General features: G+C 29.8%; 1 protein-coding gene across 2 annotated transcripts; it reads left to right on the top strand.

Annotated features, from left to right (window-relative positions):
* Positions 1-3,849: 3,849 nt before the first annotated feature.
* Positions 3,850-10,296, top strand: LOC114191862 (aspartic proteinase-like protein 2). 2 transcript variants are annotated; one of them, XM_028081302.1, is made up of 10 exons: positions 3,850-4,280; positions 4,794-4,858; positions 4,965-5,212; positions 5,552-5,779; positions 6,550-6,712; positions 6,785-6,858; positions 7,704-7,794; positions 8,217-8,292; positions 8,782-8,853; positions 9,923-10,296. In XM_028081302.1, the coding sequence occupies exons 1-10, from the start codon at positions 4,205-4,207 to the stop codon at positions 10,063-10,065; spliced, it is 1,236 nt and encodes a 411-aa protein (XP_027937103.1). In that variant the 5' UTR covers positions 3,850-4,204; the 3' UTR covers positions 10,066-10,296. The 2 variants fall into 2 exon arrangements, with proteins under 2 accessions (XP_027937103.1, XP_027937102.1); XM_028081301.1 differs by having other exon boundaries at positions 3,851-4,280; positions 4,729-4,858.
* The last annotated feature ends 1,379 nt before the right edge of the window (positions 10,297-11,675 follow it).

The following is an 11,675-nucleotide window of genomic DNA, read 5'->3' as shown; positions in this document are numbered from 1 at the left end:
AAAATTCATCATACTTGACGAAAAATTTGTAATTTACAAATTGTAATTTACTGATGGACTTTGTCAACAAATTTTATGATGATAATTGTGATTATAAGTTATAATTTAAATGATAATATCGACAAAAATACCTGTCAAAAAATTAGATTTAAGATTCGTTAAAAAAATTACTGAGTTTATTGATAATTTATTATTTTCAATATTAATCTGTGAATAATTAAAAAATTTGTATAATTTATGACATGTTACTAAATAATACTTAAAAGGATAAGAGATAGAGTAAGAATTTTAGAGAAATAATTCAATCTCATAAAACAAAGTTGTAAATTAATAAAGAAAAATAATGAGGATTTAAGTTGCACATATGAATAAAAAAGGATAAGAGAAAGAGTTTTACAATAATCATATATGAAATTGTAGAACAAATAAATTATATAGTAACAGTGAAATTTAACTTCTGTACAAATAATTGCTAAGTATCTATTATTTCCGACACAGTAGGAGAAAAAAAATTAATATAATTAAAGTGATTCGAGAAATTTGGAAAAAGAGAGTTATAAACTGAAAATGCATGCAAATAAGAGATGAAAAGGAAAAAAAATAGAGGAGATTCATAATTTCACAAAAAAATTGATTAAAATGTCAGTTTTATTTGATTTCAAAATTTTATTTTCTATTTCATTATAAATGAGTTTGACTATGTAAAATTATTTTTACATAATTTCTCATTTCATAATAATTCGATTACCTATTTCTCAATATATTTTGAAGTGATTTTTCTTTTATTAGAAGTATTTATTGCTTAAAAAATATTGGAAAATAAGCACCCAAAAACATTACCAACTGCATATTTAGACATACTCACATCTTTGACATCTTTCACATCACAAGCCAAAGAAAAACACATCAGAGGATCCATTATTCTTTCAAAAGGAAGTTCCAAACATTATGTAAGTAACAACCCGCATGCCCAATTAAAAATGATAAACTACAAACTTTACGACATGATTCAACGACTTGTATTTTAATGTTTTCTATCACACATCACTCACATGTAAAGGTCAGTCGAATCATTCCGACAACACATAAGAATAAATAAAAATAATAATATTCTTATTATTATATATCATTTAAAAGTTAGATTTAAATATTGGTTTATGAAAACATTAAAAAATAATAATAAATTCTACGATTAATCGAGCATTTTCCAATATCAAAATAAAAGAATATGGAAACATATCCGATAATTGAAAACAGTAGATGAAAAATATTGGTATTACTCTTCCAAAGTTCCAACTCTAAAGAACCCAAATGTTTTCTCTTGATTTTCTCCTTAAAGAGAGAAATGAGCATGAATCATAATTAAGACTGCTCACATATTATGATCTTAATCTTTTATGTAACTTTTGTTAGTTACTTAATTTTAATATTTATAATTTGTTTATCCAATTATAATATTATTGGTATCTATACATTTAATTTATCATTATATATATATATAACCTAATTACTAACATTTAATATATTTTTTACTCTAAAAAATATTTTTTGGAAAGACAATCGTAACAAATCACACGTTTCAAAAAAAAATAATATTTCATATGTACGATGAATAGACATGTCAAAGTGAGCCAACCCGGCTCACACGGGTTGGCTCACCACGAGCCGGGTTCAAAATGAGTGAACCCAACCCGGCTCACTTTCTGGTGAGCCAGAAATTTTGTAACCCGGCTCAACCCATCACGGGTTGGTGGGTTAAGTGGGTTGGCTCACCAACCCACCTAAAAAAATTATTTATTTATTTTTTTTATTATTCAAATATTTAAATAAATTTTTAAGTAACCCATGAGATGACAATCATAGTAAAATTAAGAACCAATATTTTGATCACGCTCACCACCAATATATGAAGAATTATTTCCAAGAAACTATCCATTAGTCTAAGAAAGCATGACTAATATTACAAATTTTCTGTCATGCTATTCAACAAAATATAAATAAAAAAAACTATACATTTTTTTCATGCTAATTTAGAAAAAATTGTTTATAAGACGGTTACTTGAGTAATTTACTATAAAGATTATAGTTAAAGATTAAAGTATCAACATATATATAACTTGACAATCAAATTAATTAAACATTTAAATAATTCAAATATAATTAAGCAACATTCTAGCATTTAAAAATATGAAATTGTGAACAAATATAATTGGAGTAGTAAATAATTAAAAAAAATAAAAAGAAAATTTAAAAAAAATAAAAAGAAAAATTGTAAAAAAATGTTGGTGGGTTAAGTGAGCCGGGTTGAGTTCAACTCACTTTTGAAAAAGTTGAATTTTTCTCAATCCAACCCGGCTCGAACCCGTGATGAGCCGGATTGGCTTACGGGTTGAAATCCATTTTGACATCTCTAACGATGAATGACAATTGACGAGTTTTTAAAACCAATTTTGGCACATAAATAGCTTTTCATTTTTCACCGAGTCTCTATTGAGCGTGAGTTCCTCTGCATTATAAAATAACCTTTGAACTTTCCAAAAAGCTGAAAAAAGAGAGATAAGAAAACGATGGGTGCTTGCTTTGGTTCGGAGTTTACTTATTAGAATAAAAATTTTGTTACTTTTTATAAACTGTTGTTACTTACACTGGGCACACTAATTAAAAAAAAGTTAAACGAATTAAATAACATGCAACAACAGTGTCATTTTCTTTTTCTTTTTGTATTTGATTGGATGTATGACCCGTAGAATCATACCATACTTTTGTTTTTCTGTCACTTGGTCTCTTCTAATTAATTAATGTAGACACTAATATATAATAATGAATTATTTAATTACTGTACTAACTCATCGAATTATATATAATAAAAAGTACATGTCCAAAGAACAAGTCAAAATCCTTTTTATCTCTTTCCTTACCATAATTTTGAAGAAATAAACAAAAATACAGATTTGTCCCACATAATATCATTTTCTTATTTTTATAATAAAAATTAATATTAAATGTATTTTTAGTTTTAATTTTAATAAAAATTAAAATTAAAAATTTTGGTCAAAAATTGCCTTTAAACTTATAAATATATAGATTTAATTATTTTAACCAAACTTTCTTAAATTTATTTAAAGTTTTAAACATGTTTTTTACTCAATTTTAAAGTAAAAATATGTGAAATAATATAAATAATTTAAATATTTTCATAAAATTGAAACATTAAATAAATTTAAATAAATTTAACTAAATTTAATTGAAAGTAAAAATATATATAATAATATAAACAATTTAAATATTCTCATAAAATTAAAACATTAAATAAATTTAATTAAATTTAATTAAAATTAAAAATATGTAAAACGATATAAATAATTTAAATATTTAAATATTCTCATTGAAAGGTGAGATAAATTTAACCAAATTTAATTGAAATGATTAAATTTATATAATTCTAAAAATAGAAAACTAGATCGATCTAAAATTGATTTAATATTTATAAACAAAATTGCATTTAACCCTAAAAAGTAATCAGATTTAATGATTTTATATTGTCAATATGAAAGAACTTTACAATCAATTAATTAAAATTATTATCGATAGAATTATTAAAGAATAAGTCAATAAATATATCACACGTTACGAATACTATGTGTAGATAAACATTGCTTTCATTATGGTACATAAATATATTTCATGAAAATAATTTTTGAAAAGTGATGAAGCGGCACGAAAGATACCCTTCAACTAAAGCGGAATGAAACGAAGCAAAAGAGCGTCAAAACGAGTAGAACACGCGTCGTTTGACGTTGAAAAATAATAAATCTCTCTGGGTCACTGTTGGTCTGTTTTTTATTTTTATTTTTAAAATTTTGTAGTTGGTTGTTGTCATTCCCCAATAATCCTCTCCATTGCCGAATTCACCTTTTTCAATAGAACGGACCGAACACGGCAAAACCAACGCACTTTACGCCAAAGCACCGAAATGAGTCGCATCGAGCTTCATTGAGCTCTGCTGGATCTGTTGCTACTGTTTCTTTGATTTTTTATTTTTTTCTGTTGAATTGAACTACTCAGGCTACTGAATTAATGGATCCGAGAGGTTTAGTGATATTAGTGGCGATTGTAGTTGCGGAAATTAGTTGCGTTGCCGACGGAAATTTAGTGTTTCCGGTGGAGCGTCAGAAAAGGAGTTTAAGCGCTATCAAAGCTCACGATGCTCAACGTCGAGGTCGAATTCTCTCCGCCGTGGATCTCAACCTTGGCGGCAATGGAGTCCCTACTCGGACTGGGTGCGTTTCTTTTGCTTCTTTATTACCAGTGCTTTAACCGGATGAATATTTGTCTGCGGATGACTAAAATTCGTAGGAACTAAATATCTTTTTAATGTATAAAATATTTTTTAGATTTAGAATTAATGTCTTTAATCGTACTATATGGTTATTTCTAAATTCAAACATATGGTATCTCGAGAAAATTAAGTATATAGTTGTAGATAATAATAATACAAGGAAAATAGAGTGAGATAGTTGATCAGATTTTTTTCACCGAGTTAGTTGTGGGGGTAGTGTTTGAATGTACGTTGTAAGGACAGAATTTGGCGAGTTTTGAGGATTCGTAACCTGTAAGTTGGGAATTCTGATTTGTAGTATAGGAGTAGGTTTAATTACTATGATTTTTGAGGGAGCTAGCAGCGGGTTTCTTTACTTTCATGCTTATGTTGTTGTTTATTTGGTTTAGTCTGTATTATACAAAACTTGGGATTGGCTCTCCTCCGAAGGATTATTATGTGCAAGTTGATACAGGAAGTGACATTCTGTGGGTGAATTGCGTTGAGTGCTCGAGATGTCCCAAGAAAAGTGATCTCGGTGTACGTTTTAAAGTTTTAAACTTTTTCCTCAGTTTGCAGATTCAAATTCTGAATCGATGACTTTGATCCCTTGTTGAATTTCCTATTTTTGTGGTTGTTGCAACAGATAGAATTGACTCTTTATGATCCGAAGAGCTCTGAAACTGCACAGCTGGTTTCTTGTGACCAAGAATTTTGCGCTGCCACGTATGATGGTCCAATGCCTGGGTGCAAGTCTGAAATTCCATGCCCCTATAGCATAACTTATGGAGACGGAAGTGCAACTTCTGGATACTATGTCCAGGATTATCTTACTTATAACCGTGTCAATGGAAATCTTCAGACTACGCCACAAAATAGCAGCATCATTTTTGGGTGAGAATTATTACGATTACTAAGTACCAATGTTTTAACTTCTCACTAAATTTTTTTATTGTTGTCTTATGATAGTTTTTAGGCCGTGTCTGGTGTTCAATCAGAGTAGGGGTTTCTATGAGAGAATTATCTTGGTTCTGAACACAATTTCCATTCGTTTGAGTCATTTATTTCTGGTTATGTGAAAACTTTGTACTCAAGTAGGAAGTCTCACTATACTATTTTTAATTAGAAATATTCAGGTTAATAAGTTCCTTGGTTGATATAGATTAAAGAAAAATGTTGCCATTTCAACTTTTTCTCCTGTTTATATTTCTATGGTTAATCTTTTGCTGACAGGTGTGGCGCTGTACAATCTGGGACATTGGGTTCATCTTCTGAACAAGCCCTTGACGGAATAATGGGTTTTGGACAAGCAAATTCCTCTGTACTTTCACAGCTTGCTGCATCTAGAAAGGTGAAAAAAATATTTTCACATTGCCTTGACAATATTCGTGGTGGTGGAATATTTGCCATCGGGGAAGTGGTGGAACCAAAAGTCAGTACAACTCCATTGGTACCAAGAATGTATGTACGGTAACTTAGTATTTCACTCTCATACTATTATATTGGTTATGAGATAAATCTAACGGTAAATTTGATGGTCACGCCATATTGGAACTACCAATAATGAATTGTCTTCTGAATAACTTCATGTGATGTTCACAAGATATTTCAGTTGGTTGGGTTGTTCTATAATTGAAGTAAAGAGCAGTGCTTAATATTATTTGAAGGTAGAAAATTCCCTTGAGTGCTGAATCTGCGTGGTTCTTTTTTTCTCCATTTGGACATTTAAAATTTGATATAATACATTTATAAAAGTTTCAGAAAATGAAGTCACGAAGATATAATTTCAAAGCTAATGTTATAAATGCTTGATACGAGAGTGGAATACAGCATTCACACCAATGATACCTAATATTGCTTTACGTCAATGTCATTAGTGCAGGAATATTGAGCAGCACCTTCTCAAACTTTTTCTCTTTTATTGCCCCTTTTGGATCCTGTTGGGACCATTTTAACTTTAAATTTTTAAAAATAATTGGCATGTAGGAAATTCCATCCATCTCACTACTAGTATTTATGTGTGATCAGGCCACACAATAAAGGCCTTCCTTCTGTTTCTGTTTTGTTTTTATGGCTTTCGGTTTTATGAAAGTATATTCATGTGAGACCTCTGGTTTGAGTTGTGAAATGTTTTCTCAAGTACTTACAATGTATAATGTTTTGATATTCAGTTCATTCAGATTTTGAGTTAAAAAAGTTATGCCATAACTGTTATCTTTTGACCATTATAGGGCACACTATAACGTGGTTTTGAAGACTATTGACGTTGACGGAGATACTCTACAGCTTCCCTCAGATATATTTGATTCTGGAAATGGGAGGGGGACAGTAATAGATAGTGGAACAACCTTGGCTTATCTTCCTGGCTTAGTTTATGACCAACTGATGCAAAAGGTAAGTGTATCTATAAAGGTTTAACTGAATCAATATTTCCACTTGAGTATTCATTGATGTTCTTTATGATAGGTTTTGACCCGGCAGCCTGGACTGAAATTATATCTTGTTGAACAACAATTTAGTTGTTTTCAGTATGCTGGAAAGTATGACGCTTATCTTTGTGACATTCTTTTATTTAAAATTTACATTTATCTTCGATAATGGAACAAGTATTGGTTTACTCCTCATTGTTTTTAACTGACGTACAATATTGCGTAACTCATCTGAGATACTTTAGGTTTATTTTCTTGGTTGTTTAGTTCATAGCGTTTGATGTGTCAACTTCATATTTCTATTTAAATGTATCGTCGTAAATATCCATCCATGACTGTTTGAGAGTGTCCGGCCATCCAATATTCTGAAAACTGAAGGAGGAAAAAGATTGTGATAAAATAAAGGACACAAGGCAGTAGTAATTAGGATAAGAGGTTGTGTAATAAAATTTGTGTGCTTTAGCAAGGATGGAGCTTTGACATATGTTGACCTTTTGACTTTAAAATTACCGATTAGCTTCTTAATGAAGTGAATGTATTGTGTGCTATTAGTCCTTTTTTTACAGAAAAATGCATGACAATCACCTTAACCGGTCCTTTGAATTTTCTGTGTTGGGGTTTTTATTATTTGCCCCTTTTCTTTGTTTCTGAAGGGAGCTGTTGAGTGGGTTGGATAATTATGTACAAAGAATCTCATGTTTGACTATTTAGGTACAGAAGAAGTATATAAACTTTTTGTTGATACCTTAAAAATAACTATATTTCAAAAGAATCGTCAATTAAAAATGTTTTTTTTTTTTTTAAATAGTAACTTGGTATTCATTGTTCAAATGTGGGTAATTAAAATGCATTTCTCTTTTTTACAATTCAATTTCCTTAGTTCACGAAGGAAACAAGTGCATCGTAAGTGTCTAGCATATGCGGCCCTTATTTTATTGATTGTTGTAATCATGCAGTGTTGATCGTGGATTTCCAGTCGTCAACTTTCATTTTGAGGATTCTCTTTATCTGACAGTTTATCCTCACGACTACCTGTTTCCGTTTAATGTGAGTAGCAACATCTTTTCATTGTAGATGTACTCAGCTTCTTATTTGTGAAGCTTTGTCTGCCAGATACTCAAATACTCAATTGACAAAAGTGCTTTTTAATCTGAAGTTAACTTGTTGTCTGAACTGGTTTCTCAATTTCTTCGATGTACCCGATTATTTCTGTGGTTTATTATACAAATTAAATTCCATGTATAATTATTGAGCAATTTTCTGTATGAAATTTAAAGGTATCTATTGTTCAATTTCAACTATAATGATGGTTTAAAATTTTAATCGGCATCTAGATAATGTCATCTAGATAATGTTATTGATATAGTTTGTATCTTTTGAATCTATTTGAGTACTTTGGGTTGATAAGATCAATTACTAGAATTTGATTATAGTGTTTCCTAATATTAATTTGTGCTTGATTGACCCAGGGCGGTATGTGGTGTATCGGCTGGCAGAAAAGTGTGACACAAACCAAGAATGGAAAGGACATGACCCTTCTTGGAGGTAATATTTAGAATTAAATGACACTTTATAAATTAATCCATCAACATAGTGTAAGTTTACCAAACAAAATTTGTGCATGAGTCAAATTCTGATTGTTAAGATATCAGGGTCATTAATTTATTAGTGTTACTGTTATTGAGCTTCGATTTGTACTAGTAATAATATATTTGTTACAAATAGGTGTATTAGGTTAAGTATATCACATCCTATCAATAATATGTTTGTAATTGTTGGTTATCTCTTTCTTTTCTCTTTCTTCCACAACTAGAGCCCATAATTCCAACAATGGTGAGGGTTCATCTTACAGCTTATCATCTATTCCATAATTTGTGTTGAATGAAGTACACTTTTGCAAGCTTACTTTTGGACCTTTACCTTTTCTGTTGCTATGTCTGTGTAACTGAAGCTAGTTCTATTTATTTTGTAAATCTTTTCTTTTGTCACCTTTGGATCTCAATATCATTAACTTTGAATTATTTTCAATTGCAGATTTGGTGCTATCCAACAAACTAGTGATATATGATCTTGAAAATATGGCCATTGGATGGACCGACTACAATTGTGAGTACTAATCAGCGTCTCATAACGTTTTGTTTCCTACTTTGTTGCTGTTGCATCTGTTCCCTTTTAGTTGTCCGATAAAATAGTAAAAATTATTTGATTTTTTTTTTAATTTCAATACAATATTTAGTACAGTACCTTTCCGATTATGCCCAACTGCTAAATATTTTACTCATTATAATTGAGAGAGGAATAAACATAATGGAGTCTATTATTAAGTAAAAAACAATTTTTGATGTAAATTGGAGTAATAGTTACATCTCGTAAGTTGTGTATAGTTGAAATCACGTAGCTTGTTTCCTTTTAGTACTCCTTAATTTAAATTAATTTCATCATACTTAGCCAAAACCTACTCCCGTATGATATGTTTTAGAGGTTTATTTTTGGGTACTACTTCTTTAGCTAGAGAGAATCTTCAATTATATTGCCTTTGCATCTAATTTTAAAACATTTACCATAAGAAATTAAGTGTGCCACATGTTAGTCTATTTTGTTGTAAACGGATCTCTTAGGGGGTTATATTTTTTGTCGTTGCAACTTTTACTGTTGCCCCAAGCTAATTTCGAACACGCCCTATTAATATAGGACTTTAGGCCTAAGAAAATTAACTGATTTTTTTTAAACACTGAGCCCTACTTTTGTTTCATCTTTTGAGGTTCTAAATATGATAGTTCAAAATTTGTTGTTGATGATGTTGAGAGCCTCAAAGAGTTAAAAGGTTTTCCTAAGAGGCTGATTTACATTATTAAAATATATTGAAGTGTCGCATATATTAATATTACAAGAGGATGTTATAATTTTTAAAATTAAGTAGAGTTATGTAACTCAAGCAACGGGAAAGGTTATTAATGAATTTTTTTAGGTGGAGAGTTTAATTTACTTTTTAATGATTTTTTATTTTCTCATTAGAAATGTAAGAAAGGTTAATTAATTTACACGAGCTTGACCAAAAGAAATTTCATTTGTTATAGTTATTTTATCCGTATAACTCTCATGTGTATAACTCTCATGTTAATTTCTATTGGTTTTTGGGTTAGCTTACTTAGCATTGTGGTGGTTTGTTTTTCAGGCTCTTCCAGCATTAAGGTGAAGGATGAAGCGACTGGAGCAGTGCGTATTGTGGGTGCGCACGATATTTCTTCAGTTTCTACCTGTTTTATTGGAAGAATACTGACTTTCTTTTTGTTGCTAACTGCGATTCTAAACTGTTAAATTAACTTGGTTTTGATATAATAGAGATTTCATTCATTTTATTTTGTTGTACCATAATTCCTTGAATGATAAGGTGTGCAATGTGCTTTATATGGTATAATCAATCATTACTGGTGTAGATAGAATTGACAAAGGGGCAAATATTTTTTGAGTTTCTTGTTGTCAACATTTTTTGTATTGTTTTTCAGTTGATTTTTTAATGAATGTATTTACCTTGACTTATAATGACAATACTGAATATTTCCATTCATTCTTGCGTTAGTTAAAAAGGGCAATCTCATAGAAGTGTGAGTTTCACTTATGTTAACAAAGTGCATGTTTATCACGTAAATTAGAATGGCCTTAATTTGTTTTCATTGAGGAAGTGAATGTTGCCATAATCTGTTGCAGTGAGAAAGCTGATGGTTAAACCCTTTCATGAACACGAGAAAAGTCCGAAGTGATGGACTATTTAACCTCATAATGGTTTTTTCTTTCTGCACCTATAATTTCTAACTGCATGATGGACTTATTTAGATCACATAAATTAAGACATAAGGTGGTGAGAATTTAAATAATGTTTGTACACTATACTATTACAAAACAAGTGTAGTAAACTTTGCCATAAAATATGAGAATAAATTTTGTAGTATGTTTTTAATGGGTCAAATGTTCGTGATATGACATGGATTTTGTGGAAGATGTCAAGTGTGATAAATTACTTTGAATCACTTAGATTTTTTTAAAGATCGTCGTAGTCTTAAATGATGGTTTAGATGTATTTTGTGATGCTCTCAAGCGAGAATGTGATGTACAACTAATATATGTATATGCTATATGTTATATCATGTTGTGTGGATTGTTTAAATTATTAGCTCACACTTTTGTGTTGTATATCATGTTATGTATTTGTGATATCACACTTTTGTTTTAAGATGATTGAATATGACCAGGGTTGTTAAAATGGATGGTCCGACCCAAAACTTGGCTCTATGGTTTAAGTTAAAAGAATTTGATAGCACCACTTAATTTATATTTTTAAAACTCGTGGCAATTTTGGGCCTTGCTCTGTCCCATGTTAAGCCCATAGGCCTACATGTGCAACAATATTATATAATATTCAACAAAAAGATGCATTATACAACAATATTATACATCTTAATTTTAATATTACTTTAAATAATTGTATTAATGTCTCTCACATACATGTATAACATGTGTAATTAAAACAAGTAAAAGACAAAAAAAATTAACTTCAAAGGATAAACAGACCATCACATTAGCTTACAGAACAGCTTAGCGTTGGCCTATATATGGACATTGAGGCGAAATAGTTGGGTTAAGAAAACCTAATTTTATTTATAATACTATTTTTTTTAATAGGATTAAATATGTTTTAGTTTTTGAATTTTGACATAAATTTGGAATTTGTCATCTATATATGAAACTTTGATATATTTTGGTGTCAAAGATTAAAAATAAATGAATATAGTCTTTTTAACGCAATTATATTTTTTGTTGTCGTGTTAAAGACATTTCATACTAATATTTTCGTTGTTTACAATATTTGACATGTTTCCATTGCAATTTAAGTTAAGAAACGTTGTTGACACGTCGAATAAATTTAATAT

Source organism: Vigna unguiculata, chromosome 7 (genome assembly GCF_004118075.2).
Source record: "Vigna unguiculata cultivar IT97K-499-35 chromosome 7, ASM411807v1, whole genome shotgun sequence".
Lineage (NCBI taxonomy): Eukaryota > Viridiplantae > Streptophyta > Magnoliopsida > Fabales > Fabaceae > Vigna > Vigna unguiculata.
Note: the sequence above shows the minus strand (reverse complement) of the source record. Positions and strands in the feature narration are given on the sequence as shown.